The sequence below is a fragment of the Oncorhynchus masou genome, chromosome 16 (genome assembly GCF_036934945.1).
Source record: "Oncorhynchus masou masou isolate Uvic2021 chromosome 16, UVic_Omas_1.1, whole genome shotgun sequence".
NCBI lineage: Eukaryota > Metazoa > Chordata > Actinopteri > Salmoniformes > Salmonidae > Oncorhynchus > Oncorhynchus masou.
This window is the reverse complement of record NC_088227.1, coordinates 30,340,189-30,367,751: the sequence shown is the minus strand read 5'-3', so window position 1 is coordinate 30,367,751 and position 27,563 is coordinate 30,340,189. Positions and strand designations below refer to the sequence as shown.

The 27,563-nt window shown below is 42.7% G+C and overlaps 1 protein-coding gene across 1 annotated transcript; it reads left to right on the top strand.

The window, feature by feature from the left end:
- The first annotated feature begins 16,012 nt into the window (after window positions 1-16,012).
- On the top strand, window positions 16,013-26,122 carry LOC135557822 (heme-binding protein 1-like). Its single transcript, XM_064991461.1, has 5 exons — window positions 16,013-16,585; window positions 18,632-18,726; window positions 21,200-21,326; window positions 22,053-22,236; window positions 24,987-26,122. Exons 1-5 carry the CDS (start codon window positions 16,342-16,344, stop codon window positions 25,156-25,158), a joined length of 822 nt encoding a protein of 273 aa, XP_064847533.1. The 5' UTR covers window positions 16,013-16,341; the 3' UTR covers window positions 25,159-26,122.
- Window positions 26,123-27,563: the final 1,441 nt, after the last annotated feature.

The window sequence follows — 27,563 nt, the reverse complement described above, 5'->3', positions numbered from 1 at the left end:
GACTACCGTAAATTGCGTATGTGTGCATGTAATGGAGAGTTTGCTCTCTTTAGGGGGGCCTCTTCCGGACGGGAGTGAGAAGCGTGTGATCTCCACACATGTCCCTGAAGTGTCCTGAACCCTACTGGGCTTTCTGAGCTGAATGTCATGATACAGAGAGGGTAGTCCTGCCCATAGTGTTAAGTATCACTATCATCTTCCATTTTCATAATGTTTTCTTTGGGGAGGGGGGGGGGTTCATACAGAACATGACCCTGTTGCTGTGACAGGGATTATGTTTGGGGGATGCAACATGGTCTTTATATTTTGTAACATTGCATTGGTCAATCTGTTTTTAATGCCAACACCTGCAAAGTTCGGATATAAGCAAGACTAGCTTCACATTACCACAATGTTAAAAGGTATCTTCTATGGTTCTATGATATCTGGGATCCTACTTCAGAGTTACATGCTGCCCTTACTAACAGATGAAGAAAGGTCAATGAATTATGTCCCAGTCTGTCAAAACTCTACTGGTCGTGGCCAACTTATCTCCTCCCAGTCAACTCAATGCAGTCTCTGTCCAAGAAGACAAGATTCAGAGCAACATTAACCACATGACATTAGAACGTCAAGCACTGAGCCGAGTACAAAAGGTCTGATTGAGGTCAAGGAAAAAAATATCTTCATTTTCTGCTGAAAACACTTCATTGAGGATTCCTCTCAGAGATGTACATACGAGTTCTCTTTGTCCTGTCCTCATGGTTGTGGTTTTGTAATAATCAAATAAAAATAAAATAGCCCTCTAGCCCTGAGAGCTGAATGTTAGCTGGTACAGGACAGTAGCTTTTCCTGCACAGCAAATGTTATGATATTTGTTTAAAGAAGCAAAGCTCAAAATGAAGTAGGAAGCTGAAATAAATTACAGACGGTTAATTTGAGAACATAACGATAACCGTATTGTTTGTTTTTGTACCTGCAATTTTGTCTGAAAATTAATTGGTCAACATAGCATCTTTTAGGTAAAAAAAAAATTGATTGGATGATGAGTATTTGAAGAAGTAGGCCAACATAATCTGAGAGACATCTTTGAACATCAGAAACAAGGAAAAGGGAGTTGGTCGTATTTGATACAAGTTTTATTAAAAAGTATGGATTTCCGCCACACAAAGAAAAGAGTGCCGTTACACAGGACAAACATATAAGGTACATGGAAAGCATGTCGCCTGATAGTGCCCTACATGTATCTAGGTCATCACTCTGATGGATGTCATAAAAACAACTCCATTGACATTACATTGTCAACAGTAAAATCTTAGCTATGATACTCCCTGATATCTAAGTCCTGTGTGCCGAAACATCAGGTCACTAGGATCAGTAATTCAATAAATACCTGGGTGTGCTATTGAGTGTATTACTTTCATTATTTTGTCAATGCTATCTCATCATAACCAGTCAAGCCAGCTGTGCTCATACTGACTGTATCAATAAGGTTAGTTCTTCCTCTAAATTGATAGATTTCGAGCTAGCAGGCACCACCACTATGCTAGGGCAGCTTTACTAAACTCTGAACAAAAGATTGAGGAAGGGCAAAACTGATAGGACAACCAGCGAGAATGGTAACTCATACCAATTACAAATTCATAGACACTGTTCCTTTGAATACTAGATACTTATGTTTGTTGGGAGATCTGTGGCGATGATGCTACTTTGTGACAACTGCATGGGGTCAAAGGGTCTTTGGTTGATTGATGCTGTTTTGTTCCATCTTTTTGAATGATATGTGCGGATTATGTATACAGTATGTCTGATGTCTGCATGGATACAGAAAGATTTTAGTTAGAAGAGTATTTTAATGTGCCAGATTTACAATCGTCAACTATATTTTGACACTTTTCTGGGGATAATTCGTGGGATAATTCCGCCTCCAGAATGAACAAAGCTGTGGTTGTGTTCATGAAAATAGCACATTTGGTTGATTGCTAATTGCTTAATGGCTAATTGCTAGTGGAATATTTGTAAGGGGTGTGTTGGTGCCTATTTCGAAAAGGGTGGTAGTTGCAAATTTGCCTCAGTTTATTACAGATGATCAAATCAGGAAAGAGCTGAGTCGTTTTGGTAAGTTTGCTAGCGGTTTTCAGGCAGATGCCATTAAGTACGTTGACCTCAGGCCTTGGATATTCCAGGAAGAGATAGTGAAGGCTTTATGTTCCATAAAATGTCCATTGTTGTTGGTTGTGTGGTTTGACCTCAGGCCAGTAAGTGTGAGCAGAGCCTGCTGAGCATCTGGTACATGCCATTTGCTTGGGCTAGTGTAAGAGTAGGGGTTTGGCCTATTTGCTTACTCACGGCCTGGGCGTATGTGTGACTTCCATGTTGAGGCCCTCTTTGCAGGGGGAGGGTGCATGGGGTGGGCAGAAGGGGCATATGTCTGATCTGAGGGGTCCTAAATGGGGTGTGGACATGGTTGACTTGGGGGGGGGGTGTTGATTGGTTGGAGTGGGGGTGTGGATGTGGCTGGTGGTGTTGTGGTCTGGATGTAGGTCCTCTCGGCATGGGTCCTCTATGTGTAGGTCCCGGGGGGGGGGGGGGGGGGGCAGGTCTGGGAGAGTGTCTTGCTGGTCTGGACTGGGTGTCTATTGATCTGTTGCTCCAGTGTTGGGGCTGAGTTTGAGAGCAATGTCCTTTAGGGTCCGGGTGAAAGTGGGCACTGCTGCCTTGTATAGGTGGACCTGGTCAGAAAGGCTGTTCAAGACCAGGATGGCGTGGTCGGCCAGGTAAACATTTGGTTTTGAGGCATGGAAATACTTACCCGCTGTATGGTAGCAGGGTGCAAGTCTTTTCGTGGTTGCAAGGTGGATATTTTTACTAGGCTTAAATGTCAGGAATTGTGAAAAATTGAGTTTAAAAGTGTATTTGGCTGAGGTATATGTAAACTTCCGACTTCAACTGTATTTCCCGTTTGAGTCCATAAAGAGTACAATTTGTGTCTTGTGTATGTCCTTAGTGGGTGTGGAGGGGTGGTCAGGATGGCTATCAGAGTGGCTGACAGAGGGGGTGCTCAGAGGGGGTGAGATCCCCTGAGCTTGGGGTTCTTCATTTGTCTGTCCCGCTGTGATGTCGATGCTATGATCAGGGTCTGTGGTGGACTGTTCTGCTGTGGTGTCGAGTCTTTTTTTGGGAGCTGAGGTGGGTTGTTCTGCTGGCTTCTCTGCGGGGGTGGCCACCTCTCTAGTGGGTTGTTCTGCTGGCTTCTCTGCGGGGGTGGCCACCTCTCTAGTGGGTTGTTCTGCTGGCTTCTCTGCGGGGGTGGCCACCTCTCTAGTGGGTTGTTCTGCTGGCTTCTCTGCGGGGGTGGCCACCTCTCTAGTGGGTTGTTCTCTGTCAGACGCCATTCCCCTCACCCTCTCCTCCAGCAGTCTGATCCTCTCCTCTAGTGCTCTGTTCTTCTCCTGCTCATGCTTTTTATCATGTTGAAGTTGTCTCACCACAGTCCAGAGTGCAGATATGTCTCTCTCCACCTCCAGCACTCCGAGTCTGGTTAATAATCACTTGCTGTTCCAGCTCCACCTGACATACCCCCAGCTGGGTAAATATCCTTCATATCTTTGAGGGAGTAGTACTGTGCTGGGTTGACTTTCCACTTGGGGTGGCTCATCTGTGGGGTTATATAATGAAGAGGTCTGGTCTGACCTGCTCGGGGTATCTTCTCAAGGGAGAGCTTCTCCTGCTGAGCTAATTCTTTGATTCGGGGAAAGTCCAGCTGTAACTGTCTAGCTGTAACTGTTTGGGGTTGTACCAATACTGTTCCAGACTTATAGAGATTTATGTTAGCTGACTCAGAGTCCTCGTTGTCGAGTATCCTGAATTCCCACCCCTCGGTAACACCCCCCTCTCTCTTAACAGAGTGTGTTAATATAGCACTGTGCCATGCCAGGGGATGGTCTGTGTGAAAGTTGAGGTTGTTGATGTTTCCATTTTTATAATAGTCAGCAAGAAGTCTCTTCTGATTTTCCATAAGGAGCTTCATTTTGTACTCTTTTTTTGTCTTACTATTCTTTATATACAAAGGGTACTGTATTTTAATTACCTCTGAACAGCAGCAGGCAGCTTCTAAGGCCTCTCCATTTGGTTGGAGTAGACTGTGCGACACTACTCCTGCCATTGTTGGGCGAAAGGGCTTTGACACCTCTCACTTTACACGTCAGTGCTAATTGAATTTGTATCAAGCTTGGCATTATAAAGTAATGTATTTTTCTTCTTGGCTTTTGGAAATAAAATATAGCTTCAGACTAAACATCACTCACTCAGTTCCAGGTTGGTTTTCAGGTTTCTGTTTTCTCAGTTTTCAGTTGTTTCCAGAGCATTTGCAGTATAGCATTGGAATAATAATCTTTGGTAGTTGTAGGCCTTCCATGTGATTCCATAATTCCGTCCAAATCAGGTTGTACGTTTGAGTTTTGATTTGGAGTGAAGTTAATGTTGTAGATTGTAGCATCCTGTATATGTACCTGACAAAAAAATCCAAGTTTATCTAACTATCTAAAAAATGCAGGAGCTCATTGGCTCATGACACCTCTATTTGTCTCTCTCTGTGTCTCTCTCCGTGTCTCTTCTCTCCTTCTCTCTGTGTCTCTTTCTCTACTTTCTGTGTTTCTCTGCCTCTGTTTCTCCAACCTCCCTCTGTGTCTCTCTCTCGTCTCTCTGTGTGTCTCTCTCTCCCCTCTCTCTCTCTCTGTCTCTCTGTGTATCTCTCCCTCCTCTGTATCGCTCTCTCTCTCTGTCTCTCTCTCTCTGTGTTTCCCTCTCTGGGTCTCCCCCTCTATCTCTCTCTTTCTCTGTGTGTGTGTCTCTCTATCTCTGTGTGTGTCTCTCCCTCTCTCTGTGTCTCTCCCTCTCTCTGTGTCTCTCCCTCTCTCTGTGTCTCTCCCTCTCTCTGTGTCTCTCCCTCTCTCTGTGTCTCTACCTCTCTCTGTGTCTCTCCCTCTGTGTCTCTCCCTCTCTCTGTGTCTCTCCCTCTCTCTGTGTCTCTCCCTCTCTCTGTGTCTCTCCCTCTCTCTGTGTCTCTCCCTCTCTCTGTGTCTCTCCCTCTCTCTGTGTCTCTCCCTCTCTCTGTGTCTCTCTCTCTCTCTCGCCCCTCTCTCCCTCTCTCTCCCTCTCCTCCTCTCTCCCTCTGTCTCTCCCTCTCCTTCTCTCTCCCTGTGTGTGTGTGTCTCTCTCTCTGTGTGTGTGTGTGTCTCACCCTCTCTCTGTGCGTCTCTCCCTCTCTCTGTTTGTGTGTCTCTCCCTCTGTCTCTCTCCCTCTCTCCCCGTGTGTGTGTCTCTCCCTCTGTCTCCCTCTTTCTCCCTCTCTCTGTGTCTCTCTCTCTCTCTCTCTGTGTGCCCTTCTCTCTCTCAAAACAATTCAAATTCAAGCTGCTTTATTGGCCTGAAAAACATTGTGTCAATATTGCCAAAGCAACAATGTGTACAATATACATTGTACAAAAAATTTAAACAATAACAAATATTTATAATATTTTTTTTTTGTAAATAATACCAAATTAAATACAAAAACAACCATATAGTAGAAATGTAACAAATATAAAAAGCTAAACATGGAAAATGAAACTATAACCAACTTATAGCCAAATAACTGCCATCTTCACCATTACATCAGTACTACAACTACCATCATCATTACTACTACCACCACAACCATCTGTAACGGTTTTCTTGAGTTGAAGGAGAGGAGGACCAAAATGCAGCGTGGCTATTTAGATTCATGTTTAATGAATAAGAACACGAACAGTACAAAACAATAAACGTAACGAGAAAACCTAAACAGCCCTATCTGGTGCAAACACAGAGACAGGAACAATCACCCACAACACCCAACACCAAACAGGCTACCAGGTAGCCTAGTGGTTAGAGCGTTGGACTAGTAACCGGAAGGTTGCAAATCTGTCGTTCTGCCCCTGAACAGGCAGTTAACCCACTGTTCCTATGCCGTCATTGAAAATAAGAATTTGTTCTTAACTAGTTAAATAAAAGGTAAAATAAATAAAAAATACCTAAATATGGTTCCCAATCAGAGACAATGACTAACACCTGCCTCTGACCACCAAACACAGAAACAGACAAACTAGACACACAACATAGAATGCCCACTCATATCACACCATGACCAAACAAAACATAGAAACATACAAAGCAAACTATGGTCAGGGTGTGACACCATCACTAAACTACTGTCACTTCCATCACCCCTACTATTTGGAATGATAATCACAACAACAATAATACTAATAATAAGTAAGTTACTGTTTACTATACAGATGTTATTATTCAGTGTCTCTCAGGCTATGGCAGGCAAAAACATATTTGGCTGCAAGAGGAACCATTGCTATTTCGCCCATGAGTATTTTTGGTTTTTCCTCTGGGTTTAATAAGTTAAAATTTGCCTTTACCTCATGAAGCTGGTTGAGAGAATGCCAAGACTGTGCAAAACTGTCAAGGCAAAGGGTGGCTACTTTGAAGAATCTAAAATATAACATATTTTAGATTTTAGATTTTTTTTTAAATTGTTACTACATGATTCCATTTGTGTAATTTCATAGTTTTGATGTCTTCACTATTATTCTACAATGTAGAAAATAGTCAAACTAAAGAAAAACCCTTGAATGTGTAGGTGTGTCCAAACCTTTGACTTGTATAAGATATGGATGGACGTTGAATACTGACCTGTACTGTACCACGGGTGGCCTGGCTGGGTATGAGAGCCCTTCAGTTGAACGCCAAAATGGCCAGCTGAGTATTTATTAAGGCTTGAAGGTGAGTTGCCAAGAAGTGTTCCTTCAGTCTGTAAGGGTCAGACTGAAAGTATCACATACCAATCAACAAAATCAGAGAGCTATTTCAGTAAATCACATGCTTTCAATTGTGTCCGATTACCATTTAATAGTGATTTGTCATCGATCTAAACAAAATACTCTATAATGTCAATGTGATAAGAAAATTCTACACATTTTATTAAATAGCGAAAATATAGTTGTTGCAAACAGGGCCGGCTCCATAGCATTAGCGACATAAGCGACAACTTAGGGCCCCCGGAACATTTTTTTTTTTTAGGAAGTCAGTCGGGGTCTCAACTTACTGTTGAGGGTTACAGTAGTACACTGAACAAAAACACAACATCTTCAAAAATGTTGCTGAGTTAATGAAATCAGTCAATTGAAATAAATTCATTAGGCCACAATCTATGGATTTTACATGACTGGGAACAAAGATATGCATCTGTTGGTCACAGATACCTTTAAAAAAAGAAAACCAGTCAGTATCTGGTGTGGCCACCATTTGCCTGATGCAGCGTGACACATCTCCTTCACATAGACTTGATCAGTCTGTTGATTGTGGCCTGTGGAATATCGTTTCACTCCTCTTAAAAAGGCAATGCAAAGTCCCTGGATATTGGCAGCAACTGGAACATGCTGTCGTATGCGGCAATCAAGAGCATCTCAAACAGGTTCAAAGAGTATGCAGGCCATGGAAGAACTGGATATTGAGGTGATCTTCAACACTGGGGCCCCACAAGGGTGCATGCTGAGCCCCCTTCTGTACTCCCTGTTCACCCATGACTGCGTGGCCATGCACGCCTCCAACTCAATCATTAAGTTTGCAGACGACACAACAGTAGTAGGCTTGATCACCAACAACAACGAGCAAGCCTATAGGGAGGAGGTGAGGGCCCTCGGAGTGTGGTGTCAAGAAAACAACCTCTCACTCAACGTCAACAAAACAAAGGAGATGATCGTGGACTTCAGGAAACAGCAGAGGGAGCACCCCCCTATCCACATCGACGGGACTGCAGTGGAGAAGGTGGAAAGTTTTAAAGGTCCTCGGCGTACACATCACAGACAAACTCAAATGGTCCACCCACACACAGTGGATGGACCTCTTCAACCTCAGGAGGCTAAAAAACCCACCTAAAACCCCCACAAACATTTACAGATGCACAATTGAGAGCATCCTGTCAGGCTGTATCACCGCCTGGTACGGCAACTGCACCGCCCGCAAGGCTCTCCAGAGGTTGATGCGGTCTGCACAATCACCGGAGGATAACTTCCTGCCCTCCAGGACAGCTACAGCACCCGATGTCACAGGAAGGCCAAAATATCATCAAGGACAACAACCACCTGAGCCACTGCCTGTTCACACCGCTACCATCCAGAAGGCGAGGTCAGTATAGACGCATCAAAGCTGGGACCGAGAGACTGAAAAACAGTTTCTATCTCAAGGCCATCAGACTGTTAATCAGCCATCACTAGCACAGAGGGGCTGCTGCCTACATAGAGACTTGAAATCATTGGCCATTTTAATAAAGGGATCATAAGTCACTTTAATAATGTTAACATAACTTGCATTACTCATCTCATATGTATAAACTCTACCTACATGTACATACTACCTTAACGAATCAGTGCCCCAGCACATTGACTCTGTATCAGTACCCCCTGTATATAGTCTCATTATTTTACTGCTGCTCTGTCACGCCCTGACCTTAGAGATTATTTTTATGTCTCTATTTTAGTTTGGTCAGGGCGTGAGTTGGGGTGGGCATTCTATGTTTTGTGTTCTATGTTTTCTATTTCTTTGTTTTTGGCTGGGTATGGTTCTCAATCAGGGACAGCTGTCTTTCGTTGTCTCTGATTGGGAACCATACATAGGTACCCTTTTCTCAGCTGTGTTTGTGGGAGGTTGACTTTGTTTAGAGCACTTTGCTTGTGAGCGTCACGGTTTTTTTTTTTTTGTAGTGTTTATTGTTTTGTTTGGCGTCATTTGGATTAATAAAGAAAATGTACGCTCACAACGCTGCACCTTGGTCCTCTCCTTTGAACAGCAGTGACATGCTCTTTAATCATTTGTTACTTTTATCTGTGTTTTCGAATTTGACCCCCTTTTCACCCCAATTTCGTGGTATCCAATTGTTAGTAGTTACTATCTTGTCTCATCGCTACAACTCCCGTACAGGCTCGGGAGAGACGAAGGTCGAAAGCCATGTGTCCCCCGAAACACAACCCAACCAAGTCGCACTGCTTCTTAACACAGCTCGCATCAAAACCGGAAGCCAGCCGCACCAATGTGTCGAAGGAAACACCGTGCACCTGGCGACCTGGTTAGTGTGCACTGTGCCCGGCCCGCCACAGGAGTCGCTAATGCTCGATGAGACAAGGATATCCCTACCTCCCTAACCCGGACGACGCTAGGCCAATTGTGCGTCACCCCATGGACCTCCCGGTCGTGGCCGGCTGCAACCGGGTGGCACAGCTGGCACTATGATGCAGTGCCCTAGACCACTGCGCCACCCGGGAGGCATGTGACTAATAAAATTTGATTAGATTTTTATTTTATACCATCTTGCCTATGCCGCTCGGTCATCGCACATCCATATATTTATATGTATATATTCTTATTCCATCTATTTACTTAGATTTGTGTGTATTAGGCAGTTATTGTGGAATTGTTAGATTACTTGTTAGATATTACTGCACTGTCGGAACTAAAAGCACAAGCATTTCGCTACAATCGCATTAACATCTGCTAATCATGTATATGTGACCAATAAAATTTGATTTGATGGTGGCAGATGGCAAGATAACGGGCCTCAGGATCTCCTCATGGTATTTATGTGCATTCAAACTGACATTGATCAAATACAATGGTGTTTGTTTTCCATAGCTTATGCCTGCCCATACCATAACCCCACCGCCACCATGGGGCACTCTGTTCACAAAGTTGACATCAGAAAGCCTTCTCGCCCACACGACGCCATACACACTGCCTGCCATCTGCCTGGTACAGTTGAAACCAGGATTCATCCGTGAAGAGCACACTTCTCCAGCGTGCCAGTGGCAATCAAAGGTGAGCATTTGCCGACTGAAGTCGGTTAGGACGCCGAACTGCAGTCAGGTCAAGACCCTGGTGAGGACGATGAGCTTCCCTGAGATGTTTTCTGACAGTCTGTGCAGACATTCTTTGGTTGTGCAAATCCAGTTTCATCAGCTGTCCGAATGGCTGGTCTCAGGTGAAAAAGCCGGATGTGGAGGTCCTGGGCTGGTGTGGTTACACGTGGTCTGTTGTGAAGCCGGTTGGACGTATTGCCAATTTCTCTAAAACGACATTGGAGGAAGCTTATGGTAAAGAAATTAACATTAAATTATCTGGCAACAGCATTTGTAACTTGAGTCTGATAATTATCTGTACAAAACAGTTCATCTGATATTACTTGTGGAATATGAAAATAATTCTAGTTTCTTGAAATACTTTGCAAATATAACTGATTTCTATGTGAAAACTGAATTGATCCATTCATTGCTTTTCAGTAGACGCTCTTATCCAGAGCATACATTTTCATACTAGTCCACCATGGGAATCGAACCCACAACCCTAGCACCATTCCCTACCAATTGAGCCACATCACCGCATCACATACCACTTGATTTCTCAATGTACTCAATTACTGTATTATGAATTGTCTTCATGATGATGGGAACTCCACAGGTACAACCCTCGATGACCAGCCTATGTACAATATACTCATGTAAAAGTGGTTTGTGAGGATGGTAAATGAATACTTCAAAAAGTGGTTAATTTCATGTTATTTGATAAAGAAAAATATTTAAATTTGAAGTGGATGTTTTTCACCTGTTGATGTAAATGTTTGAGGGCCGGGTTTTGTTCTATCTGGATTCCATTAGAATAACATCACAGAGAAAGGGACAGGGCAACAACTTAAAATTCCAACTATTGAATCCTACAAGATACTGTTAGTGTACAACAATGTTTTTTTGCCAAAGTGGAGATGCTGAAAAAATGTTTTTGTGCATAGGGACATTTTCTGGGATCTTTTATTTCAGCTCATAAAACATGAGACCAGCACTTTACATATTGTGTTAATATTTTTGTTCAGTGTATAATGAACATGGTGCAAATTCAACATTTGGTTGTGCAACAATTATTAGATTGTTATGTTAGTCTAGCCAGTTATATAAGCTTGTAGTAATAATGACAGAATACAGACCGGGCACGCACCCAGACGCCCTGACCTCCAGGGGACCCCCATTCATATGTTAGTCACTCTCACTCCACTATCATTAACATGGCATGAGTCATGGCAAAATGGGAAAAAATGGGTAGAATTGCATTAATTGTTTTTTTATAAAATTGCTGCCCGATTTTCTCTCTGCCCAATGGCAAAATGTGTAGAACTGTAGGTTTTGCTTTAAACCTGCTAAAATTGAATGAGTAGAATTGCATTAAATGTTTTATAACGTTTGTTACAAAACTCGCTTAGGGCCCCCAAAAGGCTAGTCGGCCCTGGTTGCATAAGTATTCACCCCCTTCATTTAGGCCAGTCTAAATTAGTTCAGGAGTAAAATTTTGCTTAACAAATCGCATAGTAAGTTACATGGACTCATTCTGTGTGAAATAATAGAGGGAAACTTGATTTCTGAATGATTACCCATTACTCTGTCCCCCATACATACAACGTTTGTAAGGTCCCTCAGTGAAATATTGAATTTCAAGCACAGATTCAACTACAAAGACCAGGGAGCTTTTCAAAGGCCTCATAAAGAAGGGCAGTGATTGGTAGATGGGTAACAATAACAAATCAAACATTGAATATCTGTTTCAGCATGGTCAAGTGAATAATTATTGTAATAAAGCTAACAGTCACATCAAAGATACAGTCATCCTTTTTAACTGAACCGCAGGGAAGGTTGGAAACAGCCCAGGGATGTCACCATGAAGCCATTGGTGATTTAAAAACAGCTACAGAGTTCAACGGCCTTCATAATAATGACCTTGGCCTGAATGGTTGAAGATATCCCTCTAGTGGTGTGGGGGCTGTGCTTTGGCAAAGTGGGTGGGGTTATATCCTTCCTGTTTGGCCCTGTCCGGGGGTGTCATCGGATGGGGCCACAGTGTCTCCTGACCCCTCCTGTCTCAGCCTCCAGTATTTATGCTGCAGTAGTTTATGTGTCGGGGGGCTGGGGTCAGTTTGTTATATCTGGAGTACTTCTCCTGTCCAATTTGGTGTCCTGTGTGAATCTAAGTGTGCGTTCTCTAATTCTCTCCTTCTCTCTCTCTTTCTCTCTCTCGGAGGACCTGAGCCCTAGGACCATGCCCCAGGACTACCTGACATGATGACTCCTTGCTGTCCCCAGTCCACCTGGCCGTGCTGCTGCTCCAGTTTCAACTGTTCTGCCTTATTATTATTCGACCATGCTGGTCATTTATGAACATTTGAACATCTTGGCCATGTTCTGTTATAATGTCTAAGGTCTTCGAAAGCCAAGTCAACAAACAGGTCACTGACCATCTCGAATCCCACCGTACCTTCTCCGCTGTGCAATCTGGTTTCCGAGCCGGTCACGGGTGCACCTCAGCCACACTCAAGGTACTAAACGATATCATAACCGCCATCGATAAAAGACAGTACTGTGCAGCCGTCTTCATCGACCTTGCCAAGGCTTTCGACTCTGTCAATCACCATATTCTTATCGGCAGACTCAGTAGCCTCGGTTTTTCGGATGACTGCCTTGCCTGGTTCACCAATTACTTTGCAGACAGAGTTCAGTGTGTCAAATCGGAGGGCATGCTGTCCGGTCCTCTGGCAGTCTCTATGGGGGTGCCACAGGGTTCAATTCACGGGCCGACTCTTTTCTCTGTATATATCAATGATGTTGCTCTTGCTGCGGGCAATTCCCTGATCCACCTCTACGCAGACGACACCATTCTATATACTTCCGGCCCGTCCTTGGACACTGTGCTGTCTAACCTCCAAACGAGCTTCAATGCCATACAACACTCCTTCCGTGGCCTCCAACTGCTCTTAAAAGCTAGTAAAACCAAATGCATGCTTTTCAACCGATCGCTACCTGCACCCGCATGCCCGACGAGCATCACCACCCTGGATGGTTCCGACCTTGAATATGTGGACACCTATAAGTACCTAGGTGTCTGGCTAGACTGTAAACTCTCCTTCCAGACTCATATCAAACATCTCCAATCTAAAATCAAATCAAGAGTCAGCTTTCTATTCCGCAACAAAGCCTCCTTCACTCACACCGCCAAACTTACCCTAGTAAAACTGACTATCCTACCGATCCTCGACTTCGGCGACGTCATCTACAAAATTGCCTCCAACACTCTACTCAGCAAACTGGATGCAGTTTATCACAGTGCCATCCGTTTTGTCACTAAAGCACCTTATACCACCCACCACTGCGACTTGTATGCTCCTAGTCGGTTGGCCCTCGCTACATATTCGTCGCCAGACCCACTGGCTCCAGGTCATCTACAAGTCCATGCTAGGTAAAGCTCCGCCTTATCTCAGTTCACTGGTCACGATGGCAACACCCATCCGTAGCACGCGCTCCAGCAGGTGTATCTCACTGATCATCCCTAAAGCCAACACCTCATTTGGCCGCCTTTCGTTCCAGTACTCTGCTGCCTGTGACTGGAACGAATTGCAAAAATCCCTGAAGTGGGAGACTTTTATCTCCCTCACCAACTTCAAACATGTGCTATCTGAGCAGCTAACCGATCGCTGCAGCTGTACATAGTCTATTGGTAAATAACCCACCCATTTTCACCTACCTCATCCCCACACTGTTTTTATTTATTTACTTTTCTGCTCTTTTGCACACCAGTATCTCTACCTGTACATGACCATCTGATCATTTATCACTCCAGTGCTAATCTGCAAGGTTGTAATTATTCGCCTACCTCCTCATGCCTTTTGCACACAATGTATATAGACTTGCCTTTTTTGTACTGTGTTATTGACTTGTTAATTGTTTACTCCATGTGTAACTCTGTGTTGTCTGCTCACACTGCTAAGCTTTATCTTGGCCAGGTCGCAGTTGCAAATGAGAACTTGTTCTAAACTAGCCTACCTGGTTAAATAAAGGTGAAATAAAATAAAAAATAATAATAATAATAATAATCTCTACCCGGCACAGCCAGAAGAGGACTGGCCACCCCACATAGCCTGGTTCCTCTCTAGGTTTCTTCCTAGGTTTTGGCCTTTCTAGGGAGTTTTTCCTAACCACCGTGCTTCTACACCTGCATTGCTTGCTGTTTGGGGTTTTAGGCTGGGTTTCTGTACAGCACTTTGAGATATCAGCTGATGTACGAAGGGCTATATAAATAAATTTGATTTAAAAAAATAAAATAAATGCAAAGCCTTATGTTTGGGGAAAATACAACAGAAGACATTACTGAGTAAGTGCCTCCTTTTTTTCAAGCACGGTGGTAGCTGCATCATGGTATGCGTATGCTTGACGTTAACAAAGACTGGGGAGTTTTTCAGGATGAAAAGAACCGGGATGGAGCTAAGCACAGGCAAAATCCCAGAAGAAAACCTACTTTAGTCTGCTTTACACCAGACAGTGGGAGAGTAAATCACCTTTCAGCAGGACAATAACCTACAACACACAGCCAAATCTACACCGTAGTTGCTTACCAAGAAGACAGTGAATGCTCCTGAGTGCTTACCAAGAAGAGGGTGAATGCTCCTGAGTGCTTACCAAGAAGACAGTGAATGCTCCTGAGTGCTTACCAAGAAGACAGTGAATGCTCCTGAGTGCTTACCAAGAAGACAGTGAATGCTCCTGAGTGGCCAAGTTACATTTTTGACTTAAATCTGCTTGAAAATCTATGGTAAAACTTGGAAATTGCTCTCTGGCCATTATCACCAAGACCTTGAAGAATTGTTTTATTAACAATGGACAAATATTGCACAATCCAGGTGTGCAAAGCTCTAAGAGACTTACCCAAGAAGACTCCCAGCTTTAATTTCTGCCAAAAGTGTTTCTAACATGTATTGTTTCAGGGGGGTGAATACTTACTTATCTAATCAAGGCATATTCATATTTCATTTTTCTTTCATCTTTAAAAAAACAATGTTTTTTTCTTTCACTGACATTACTGAGTATTTTGTGTAGATCATTGACAAAACATGACAATCAAATGCATTTTAATCCCACTTTGAAGGGTGAATAGGTATCCAACTGTATATATTAGTTGCCAGAACAACCTGTGGGTCACTTCCACATCCATTTGTTTGTGTATCCCACAAAAAGGTATATCTATGGAAGCCCATTCCGGCACCATTTTTTTTAACGGTATCTCTAAATTATAATTTTTGTATCTCAAGATTTGGAGATAGTATCTACATTAAAAGAAAATAAAATGTGGCAGGAATGAGTTTCCATCATCTCTGATGTAAACCTCCTCATGGCCATGTACTGAAGACCCCTGACCCAATTAAAATAGATCATACTGGGGGTTTATCTGGTGCTCGGGGAAGTCAATATGTGCCCGGACATTAATGAATGAGCTGAAAGGGGAAATATGATTTGATTGATCCATTGATTGACAGAGTGGATTTATAAAATACACACTGAGCAATTAACTTGTATTTTCAACTGTCATAAACTAAAACAATCTGGATTATTTTCCTACCTGAATCCTTCATAAATGAGAAGTCTCTTTAAACACTTTTTCAACAGAAGGAACACTATTTTCCCCTTGAATTTGCACACTTTAAAAAAAATGTGCGCAAATATATTTACACCAAGTTAATGTCAATGTTAGTCATGTATATGTTTTATACATTTAGATGTTTTCTTCAACTATCAGAGAACTACGCCTTTGATCACATCCACATACTGTTCTCCTTCCTCCGCATGAGTTGTCAGTAGTTACACAACCACAAAGTCAAAATCCTGAAAAATACAACTACATTTACATTACATTTAAGTCATTTGGCAGACGCTCTTATCCAGAGCGACTTACAAATTGGTGAATACACTCGCTTTTAACTCAACATTTAAGGTTAGGGTTGGGCATACGGTTAGCAGTGTGTTTAAATTTAAATTTGAAGAAGGTTTGATTTGAAGAAGATAACATTCAGAAATGGGCGGTGTTTAGCCATTTGTAGCTGTGGTAATAAGTGACGACCCCATTGTATGCCATGTGACCAGAGAGAGCCTTGAAATTAAAATACAAGTCATCACCGCACAGGGAATGAGACATTCGAAGTTGCGTTATGTGCACAAGAACCGGGTGGTTTTACTAACTATATTATACTGTGTACATCAGTCGTAGGTATTTGACAGGCACTGTCGACCTAATGCCGTGGTTGTCATGATTCCTTCGTTTCGTTTGTAAAGTTTTCTGGACTTGCTGGCCAGCTATCAAGCTCACTAGGTCGGCAACATTGTAGCCTGCTGTTATCGCTTCAACAATCTTCCCCCCCCGCTGGAGATCTGCGACTGTTGCAAGTAGTTTTTGGGCACTTCTGTCAAAATAACCATGAATGGAGGAGGCTGTCACATGAGTGGCGAAGGAGGTGACAGTCGCGGGGGTGAATCTGGATCAAGACCCACTATCACGCTAGAGGACTTGGATGCCTTCAACGAGGATGACTTCGATTCAGACCTCTGCAGAAGCGGGGGGGCGGATGGGTTAAACGATGCTATAGAAGAAGAGGGTCAGGATCGCCTGTTAAACTACTGGCAGGACATTGGCAGAGAGCATCATGTTCAAATTCCCCAGGGTAAGAGGGGGATAGTTGATTTTGATTGCTCTAGGGTCGAAATGCAAGCATGCACACATTGTCCTGCACCAGAAACGTTGAATCACTCCTTGCTCCCCTCGCAGACTGACAAACGCCTGTTTTATTCGAACGCTACTTGAACCACTATCCTTTACAGCGTGATGTGTAAGTGGGGAAAACGCAGTAAGTGAAGTCTGTATTTACATGTAAACCATTTTGATTTTAAATCATTTCTGGCCCATTATGGCAGAAGATGACTTGGACCAGCAACACAAGAAACACAATTTCTCATCAAGCATACTAAGTACACATTGCTATTGGCACATGTTATTATGTAGTATAATGGACTGTGAACTCAATGTCGTTATGGAAAATATAGGTTAATTGTACAGGTCTGAACTTTGTTCACAACATTAGGGAAAGGGGAAAACTCACCCTTTTCAGAATCAGCTTTTGAAGGAAAAAAATAGGCCATCAAAGTAAATGGTTAGCTGTGAAAAACCGTGACTGAAACTGGCCTGCACTATTCAACCTGTTGTAAGATGGAGAATAACACCTACAGCTTTAGATGTTATTTAGTGGACTAGACCTTATATATGCTAAAGCCTGTTTGCCCTTTCATAGTCACAAAATGGTGGGTTATAATCAGATTTGAGTGAGTTTGTTTTGTAGCCACAGCTCAGAGCTAAACAGCTGAATGGGCCTAGGTTATTTTGGTTCTAGTGCAGATGGGTACAACATGAGTATTTTACATGCTGACCAGACCACTCGCACGCGTGCGCATGTTTATATTTGTCCACCCACACCAGACGCGATCATGACACGAAGGTTTAACTATCAAAACGAACTCTGAACTTGGACAGGTCGAAAAGCATTAAACGTTTATGGCAATAGTTAGCTTGCTGTTGCTAGCTTATTTGTACTGGCATATAAACATTTGGTTGTTATTTTACCTGAAATGCACAATGTCCTCTACTCTGACAATTAATCCACAGATAAAAGGGTAAACTGAGTTTGTTTCTAGTAATCTCTCCTCATTCAGGTTTCTTCTTCTTTGGACTTGATATGGTGGTTAGCAACCAACATTAAGGTGCATTACCACCACTGACTGGAGTGTGAAACTCAGTTCATCTTTCAATGACATGTGGGTATATGCTCTTAAAAACCAATGAGGAGTTTGGAGAGGCGGGACTTGCTGCGGTCAAGCGTCACAAATGGAACCAAATTCTATTTTAGCGCCTGGCTACGTGCAATGATTGAATAACATGTATATGTACATTTATTTGGCAATGCTCGTGCACATTGTGGTCAAGATGTTAGCGTAGCTGTTTTCCTCCAATACAGAAAGTAGGTCATAGGCCACATAAGGAAAACAAACAAAAGTGTTACAATTGTAGGCTAGTTGATCAGGGAGAGAATGGTGCTTAATTAAAGACTACCTCAAAGTTAATTTGCGTCATTTGGACGCAGGCCAAGGTTCTGCAATGTACGATAACCCCCAAAGCTAATTTGCATCCAACTTGAGTGTACATTGGATTCTGCAGTGCACAGACCACCCAAAATGGTGGCAAACCTGTCCATCTGACCTAAAATGTTCCTATCATGTGCTTCCTTAGGGCTCTCATTGCTTCCTAAACTTCAGTCACTAGTCTAAGATCACTCAGTGAGAAAGACTGTCAGAAATGTAACATTCAGGCCTCCCGAGTGGCGCAGTGGTCTAGGGCACTGCACCGCAGTGCTAGCTGTGCCAGTAGAGATTCTGGGTTCGAGTCCAAGCTCTGTCGCAGCCGGCCACTAGCCTAGTCCAATCTGTTTTGAAATTGTCTACTTGTTTTCAAACTGATTTTTCAATTATGTTATAAGATTATTCTCATAAACTGTTTCCTTTACACAGAAGCCCAGTGTACTACAGCACAGCAGTATAATTATTATTGTGCTGTATGCCATCTGAGGAAGAGAAACTGATCACTATCTTGTGTGGTCGTTTATCTTGTAGGTGGCATTGTGTGATGCCAGTCTCTAACCCCTCTCTCTCTTTCCTTCCAGACATGGCCCAGCCCATCCAACAGCTCACCTCAGACACAGAGAGCACGATGGACAGGGAGAAAGTCCCCTTCACACTGATCACATGCAAAGAGAATGTAAGCTAGTCTAGCCCCCTTTGTACTCATTCATTGCTCTCTCTGTCCCCATCACCCAGTAGGGAAAGATGGACTGGCGGACAGGCTTTATCTAGCCTATCTTATATTCTCAGCTTGATTTCATTGAGTTTGAGTAAACAGGGAGCATTGTAATTAACAGTATTGATGCAAGCCTTTGAGCATTTTCATTTGAGTTAAAGAAGATGCATATGAATAAATCAATATCTACCACTCTTTTTATATATCTCTCGATTGCTTTCTTTATCAATCAATTCCAGGGATTGACATTTGGTGTGAAAGGTAATTGCCCGTGTTGCAAGTCAGAAGTATTTTTTGGGGGGGTGGGGGGGCTTATTCTGAAATGTATTTAAATGTTTTTCCCCCCCTCAATGTACACACAATACCCCATAATGAGTAAACAAAAAGTTTTGGGGGGAAATGTTTGAAATGTACTTAAATTATTATGGATGGGGAGCATCGCTGCGCAGCTATTTTCAGGTCTCTCCAGAGATGTTTGATCGGGTTCAAGTCCGGGCTCTGGCTGGGTCACTCAAGGACATTCAGAGACTTCTCCCCAAGCCAGTCCTGTGTTGGCTTGGCTGTGTGCTTAGTGTTATTGTCCTGTTGGAAGGTGAACCTTCGCCCCAGTCTGAGGTCCTGAGTGCTCTGGAGCAGGTTTTCATCAAGGATCTCTCTCTACTTTGTTCCGTTCATCTTTTCCTCAATCCTGACTGGTCTCCCAGTCCCTGCCGCTGAAAAACATCCCCACAGCATGATGCTGGCACCACCATGCCTCACTGTCGGGATAGTGCCAGAGAGTCTCTTGTTTCTCATGGTCTGAGAATCCTTTAGGTGCCTTTTGGCAAATTCCAAGCGGGCTATCATGTGACTTTTACTGAGAAGTGGCTTCCGTCTGACCATAAAGGCTTGATTGGTGGAGTGTTACCGAGATGTTTGTCCTTCTGGAAGGTTCTCCAGAGGAACTCTGGAGCTCTGTCAGAGTGACCATCGGGTTCTTGGTCACCTCCCCTGAAAGATCAGTTTGGAACGGGCGGCCAGCTCTAGGAAGAGTCTTGGTGGTTCCAAACTTGTTCCATTTAAGAATGATTGAGGCCACTGTGTTCTTGCTGACCTTCAATGCTGCAGAAATGTTTTTGTACCCTTTCCCAGATCTGTACCTTGACACAATCCTGTCTCGGAGCTCTACGGATAATTCCTTCGACCTCATGGCTTGGTTTTTGCTTTAACATGCACTGTCAAATGTGGAATCTTTTTATATAGAGCGGTGTGTGCTTTTCGAAATCATATCCAAATCAATTGAATTTACCACAGGTGGACTCCAAGTTGTTGAAACATCTCAAGAATGATCAATGGAAACAGGATGCACCTGAGCTTAATTTCGAGTCTCATAGCAAATGGTCTGAATACTTAGTAAATAAGGTTGTTCTGTTTTATTTTTAATACATTTGCAAAAAAATTGAAAAACCTGTTTTCGTTTCGTCATTATGTGGTTTTGTGTGTAGATTGAGGAAAAACGTTTATTTACTCCATTTTAGAATAAGGCTGTAACATAAGAAAATGTGGGAAAAGGGAAGGAGTCTGACTACTTTCCGAATGCACCGTATTTACATGCAGAAATGTCAAAGTATTGCCTGCCTTTCATCTACACATAGGGGGGCTCAACTTGCCCGACTGGCATAAATGTCATACATTTGCTGTCTTTCATTTAAAAAATGGGGAGGAACCAGAAAGATCAGCTTTGGGCTATTGGAATTCTTTGCAGTTTGGTTGTTTTAAAAATAAACAAAATATTAAAGCCTCAGTGCAGTCAAATTAGCTTTTTCTGTGTTTTTTTATATACATTTCCACACTAAGGTTGGAATAATACTGTAAAAATGATGACCATGCCTTTTTGTAAGGGCTGTTTGAGAAGAACACCTGACAGAACACTTCAGTCAGTTTTTGTGGGATGGAGTTTCGGCCTGCCTGGTGACATCAACAGGCGTTAAATTTGTTAAACCAATAAGAGAGTTCCAAACCTCTCTGCCAACAACAGTTTTTTTCAGCTTTCCCCTCCCCACTAAGACAACTCCCAGACAGTCCTAGAAAAATTATTGCTTGAGAAATTGCTCTTAGCTAAGAAGTTGTTTTTGTTTCTTTTTGACCATTTTAATTAAATGCAATCACAGTAAGGTACTTAATTATTACCCAGAAATGATTTGATATATAGGTAAAAACTGCTGCATTGGACCTTTAAATCATCTGCCCAATGAGGCAACTTTGGGAACAGGCTCAACTAGCACGACTGCTCAGTTCACTTGAGCCAGGCAAAAGGGCAACCTTTAATCTATCCCTGCACTTCTAGCCCTGTCTGTCATTTTTCTCTTTCTCTCATGCCCTCTCTCATTCTTTCCCTCTCTCTGCCACTCGTACCATTTGTCCATTGTTCTGCCCTATGCATTGTCCTGTGCAGTATGAGAAGAGAGTCTACAACCAGGCCAGCTGGGCGTGTATCACTGTGCGAGAGGACACGTACGAGCAGAGCATCTGTGCCGGCTTCATGAAGCTCATGAGATATATCTGCCAGCAGAATACCTCAGGTGAGTGAGCGTAGCAGATAAGGATCCATGTACAGTTAGTTTACGTACACTTATGTTGGAGTCATTAAAACTTGTTTTTTTTTCATCCACTCCACAAATTTCTTTTGAACAAACTATAGTTTTGGCAAGTCGGTTAGGACATCTACTTTGTGTATGACAAGTAATTTTTCAGACAATTGTTAACAGATTATTTCACTTATAATTTACTGTATTACAATTCCAGTGAGTCAGAAGTTAAAATACACTAAATTGACTACCTTTTAAACGGCTTGGAAAAATCCAGAAAATGTCATGGCTTTAGAAGCTTCTGATAGGTTGGAGTCATTAAAACTCCAAGCCTAAGTGTATGTAAACTTTCAACTTCACTGTATGTATGTTCAAAAATACAAGTTTTAACATTTTGACCAATCGAATGGTCAAATGAACAGACTACTCTTGGTCAACCAATATTTATTTTTGTTGGGACAGCCCTATTTGTATGTCTTTGTGTTCAGTAAGAAAGAAGTTGGAAGTAGATTTGCAAGCCAACTTGCCTTTACAAAATGTCTGGAAGTCTATGGGTAACGCTAGTTAGTAACTTCCTTCAAACTGCTTGCAGAGACAAATGGTATCCACAAGTTTCTTGGGCTCTGGATAAGTAAATAAAGGGCCTTATTGCCAAAATCCCAAAATAAAGTATCCCTTTAACTTCTGTTTGGGTCCTCCTCATCCCTCTGTGTGTGCCAGGTAACTACCTGGGTATGACCCTTCCCATTGTGACGGTGGTGAGGACTGATGACTCCCGCTCCAGCCTATCCAGAGATGTGACGGTGGCCTACTACTTACCATCCCAACACCAGGACCAACCCCCCACGCCCTTTGACCCTGACATCACCATGGAGACATGGCCTGCCACCGTAATCTACAGCAGGTGAGCGGAGTTGTTGACTGGTGTATAAAATCGACCACACAGCCATGCAATATCCGTAGACAAACAACGTCATAGGATGCCACCGTCATAGGATGCCACCTTTCCAACAAGTCAGTTCATAAAATCTCTGCCCTGGTCAACGGTAAGTACAGTTATTGTGAAGCTGAAACTTGTAGGAGCAACAACAGCTCATCTGCGAAGTGGTAGGCCACACAAGCTCACAGAATAGAAGTGCGTCTGTCCTCGTTTGCAACACTCACTACCAAGTTCCAAACTGCCTCTGGAAGCAACTTCAGCACAATAACTGTTTATCAGGAGCTTCATGAAATGGGTTTCCATGGCCGAGCATTCTGGTTTTGGCGGATGCCGGGAGAACACTACCTGCCCGAATGCATAGTGCCAATTGTAAAGTATGGAGGAGCAATAATGGTCTGTGGCTGTTTTTCTAGGCCCCTTAGTTCCAGTGAAGGGAAATCTTAATGCTACAGCATACAATGACATTCTAGACAATTCTGTGCTTCCAACTTTGTGAGAACAGTTTGGGGAAGGCCCTTTCCTGTTTCATCATGACAATGCACAGAGCGAGGTCCTTATAGAAACGGATTGTCGAGATCTGTTTGTGGAAGATGTGGAAGAACTTGACTGGCCTGCACAGAGCCCTGACCTCAACTCCATCAAACAAATTGGGATGAATTGGAACGCCGACTGCAAGCCAGGCCTCATCGGCCAACATCAGTTCTGACCTCACTAATGCTGTTGGCGGTGAATGGAAGCAAGTCCCCGCAGCAATGTTCCAACATCTAGTGGAAACCCTTCACAGATGAGTGGAGGCTGTTACAGCAGCAAAGGGGGGGACCAACTCCATATTAATGTTCTTGATTTTGGAATGAGATGTTTGACTAGCACATGTCCATATACTTTTGATCATGTAGTGTACACTTAATGTACAACACATTAAGAACACCTTCCTAATATTGAATTGAACCCCCTTTGCCCTCAGAACAGCCTCAATTCGTCGAGCCATGGACTCTACAAGGTGTCAAGTGTTCCACAGGGATGTTGGCCCATGTTGACTCCAATACTTCCCACAGTTGGCTGGATTTCCTTTGGGTGGTGGACCATTCTTGATACACAAGGGAAACTGTTGAGCATGAAAAACCCAGCAGCATTGCATTTCTTGACACAAACCGGTGCGTCTGGCACCTACTATCATATCCCGTTCAAAGGCACTTAAATATGTTGTCTTGCCCATTCACCCTCTGAATGGCACACATACACAATCAATGTTTCAGGGTTTAAAAATCCTTCCTTAAAACCTGTTTGGGCTAGGGGCAGCATTTTCACGTTTGGATGAAAAGCGTGCCCAGAGTAAACTGCCTGCTACTCAGTCCCAGTTGCTAATATATGCATATTTTTAGTAGAGTTGGTTATAAAAAACTCTGGAGTTTCTAAAACTGTTTGGATGATGTCTGAGGGTATAACAGAACTCATATGGCAGGCAAAAACCTGAAGAATACAACCAGGAAGTGGGAGATCTAAGGTTTCTCGTGACGCGTGTGGAAGTTGCCTCGCGTTCCATTGCTTTTCGACAGACAAAGGAATTCTCCGGTTGGAACATTATTGAAGATTTATGATAAAAACATCCTAAAGATTGATTCTATACATCGTTTGACATGTTTCTACGAACTGTAATATGACTTTTTGTCTGAACTTTTGCCTGGACCTGCCCGCGTGTCGTGAGATTAGATTGTGTACTGAACGCGCAAACCAAAAGGAGTTATTTGGACATAAATGATGGACTTTATGGAACAAATCAAACATTTGTGGAACTGGGATTCCTGGGAGTGCATTTGATGAAGATCAAAGCGAAGTGAATATTTATAATGCTATTTCTGACTTCTGTTGACTCCAACATGGCGGATATCTTTTTGGGTTGTGTTGGTCTCTGAGCGCCGTACTCAGATTATTGCATGGTTTGCTTTTTCCATAAAGTTTTTTTTTAAATCTGACACAGTGGTTGCATTAATGAGATGTACCTTTAATTATGTGAATAACACTTATCATTTATCAATTGAGTATTTCTGTAAATTGATGTGGCTCTGTGCAAATTCACGGGATGTTTGAGGCAAAAGGATGTTTTGGATATAAATATGAACTTGAACAAAACATACATGTATTGTGTAACATGTTGTACCAGGAGCATCATCTGATGAAGAATATCAAAGGTTAGTGATTCTCTCTCTGCTTTTTGTGACTCCTCTCTTTGGTTGGAAAATCGCTGTATGCTTTCTGTGACTAGTTGCTGACCTAACATAGTGATATGTTCTGCTTTCGCCTAAAAGGTTTTTTGAAATCGGACACTGTGGTTGGATTAAGAAGAATTTTATCTTTTAAAATGGTGTCTAATACTTGTATGTCTGAGAAATTTGAATGAGATTTCTGTTGATTGAATTTGGCGCCCTGCGATTTCATCGCTAGTGGAACCCCGTTCCTAGACAGGTTAACCTGTCTCCTCCCCTTTAATCTACACTGATTTTTGAAGTGGATTTAACAAGTGACATCGATAAGGGATCACCTGGTCAGTATGTCATGGAAAGAGCAGGTGTCCTTAATGTTTTGTACACTGTATATATTTACAAAAGTAATGTTTCTATTATAATACATGGATATTACATTATTATTGCAACGTGATGTAATGATTTAAAGTAACTGTGTAACCTTTCATCCATCTTTCTCTCTACCCCTGTCAGGTCGTTCAGTGGACCCACTACTGAGACCTCTATCCTAGGGGAGATCCATGCTCTGGGCGAGGTGCTGGACTCTCCACAGCTGTGTGTGAGCGAGTCCTTCATCGTGGCCGGCTATACCAGCCCCGCAGCCGCACACCGACACAATGAAGTCTGGTTCCTGGAGCGCTGCTGAAGTGGCTATGTAGCACTACATTATTAACACAAAGTAAACAAAAGATAAACACTCATTACAGCAAACCAAATCGAAAGCCTCACACAAACCAAAAATAGCAGAATTTCATAATATTTGGTACAGTTTACGTCAAGGAAACGAGTACACATGTATGCTTCATTTTTAAAAATATTTTAATTGGGCTGTGGTCTCAGGCAGATAATATACAGTTTTTTAGGATCACTTTGGCACAATTTCAGAACCAAAAATCAAAACTGTCATCACTTGTAACACAGGCTGTCCCATGTTCAAAACATTGCATTGTGCATTCATATATTTAATGAAACCTTGCACTTGCAAAATCATTATTTCAAATAACAAATTTTTCATGAAATACCATAGGAACATTAATTTAGATCACCCACACACAAGATAGAGTTTCACTGTGTAGTTGGTCGTACAAACATTGTAGTACAAAATATGTGATGCATGTAGTACCATAATGAAACATGTAAGTACATCACTAAAATAACTAGTAGAGCGAATACTACAGACACAGTGGAATCATTGAACAAAATGAGACATTTATTGATGAAATACAATAGTCACAACAGGTTTCTTTGAATCAAAGCAAAAATAATTAGCTACAAAAAAAATAAACTACAGTAAAACGTCAACTGCAGTGTTCGTCACCTGGCTTACTGTAAAAAGCTAAACAAAGGATTGATTACTGTACTTCTATATTTCCATCAAACCTGTCTTGTGGGTTTGGCCACAGGTTGTCAACCACATCACATTGGATGTTTTCATTAGCCAAACATCTTGGGAAGAAACTTCGGGCATGGCGAATCCAGGCCTGACACAGGTTAGCCGTGATGTCATTGCATGCGTCATCCATGGCCTGGAGAAGGGTGGCTTGTTCATGAGGGCACCTATCATATACCTTCCACCACCATGTGGAGAAAAAATCCTCAATTGGGTTAAAGAGAGAATGGGGATAAGTACAGGGTGGTAAATTGTGGATGGGCCTGAAACCATGCTTGCACCATTTGAGCATGGTGGAACCTGACATTATCCCACACAATGACATAGAGCTAATGGCGTGACCTACAGACCTGATTTAGCTCAACAAGGAAGGTTACAAGGAGAGCTGCATTATATGATCCAATACGAGGTCTGCATCCCACCACACCATCTTCTGATATAGCCACACATGGTGATGTTGGCCCCACGTTGTCCAGGAACTTGGATGGTTGCCCGTTGGCCAATTAAATTCCGACCTCTCCTCCTTGTCTTGGCCAGGTTGAAGCCTGCCTCATCCAAAAAGAGGAATTTGTGATGGTTTTTGTTAGCATCCAGCTCCATCACCCTCTAAAAATACATTTTGGAAAGAGAATTACTGATTAATGATGTAGATTTTGGGGGGTATTTTTCACAACAGGCATCTTGAAACTGAACATACTCAGTCCTCAGTTGCTTCACTTGGTCTGCATTTCTTTCAAAAGGCACATGGTATAGCTGGTTTAGAGACACCTGGTGCCTTTTCAGCATGTGGCTTCCACACTTTTCAACTTATGGCTTCCACATTGTTGAACATTGTCCAAGATGTGCTGCCGAGTTCTTTAAGACGAATATCATTTCTGGCCAGAACCAAATTGACCACAGACCGCTCTTATTGGTCAGTCAGAATTTTGCTTATGCCTCCCCTATTTGGCCTAGTCTCAATTCTGCAGGGAACATTACAGTAAGACAGGTAGGCTAGTTGAGAACAAGTTCTCATTTACAACTGCGACCTGGCCAAGATAAAGCAAAGCAGTGCGACAAAAAAACAACAGAGTTGCACATAAACAAACGTACAGTCAATAACACAATAGAAAAATCTATGTACAGTGTGTGCAAATGTAGAAGAGTAGGGAGGTAAGGCAATAAATAGGCCATAGACGTGAAATAATTACAATTTAGCATTAACACTGGAGTGATAGATGTGCAGGTGATGATGTGCAAGTAGAGATGGTCACATCACCTACTCTGTGGTACACATTGGCATGCAGTATACATTCATTTGACAATTGAGAGTAGCCTAATGTTTAGTGCATGCTGAAAACTTACTGGTTCTAAATGCAGAAAGTTCTGATGATTGAGGCCACGGTTGATTTTCTGAGGTTTGGTTGAGTCATTGTAGCTGCCTCAGTCATTGTCCTGCCATGATTTACGACATGGTCTACAACTATTGCTCGGATTTCTTTGGACACTTTGCTGTTGTTGCCACTGTCTTGTTCCATGGCCTTGTCCTCTACCACGTTCCCCCACACCTCCTTAAAACGAGGCCCACGACAAGCACCCCTTCTGAGTAGTGGTCCCCTGCCATTCCTTTGACCACCACGTCTTCTTCCTCGCACCGCTTGACCTTTTGTGACCTGGATCAC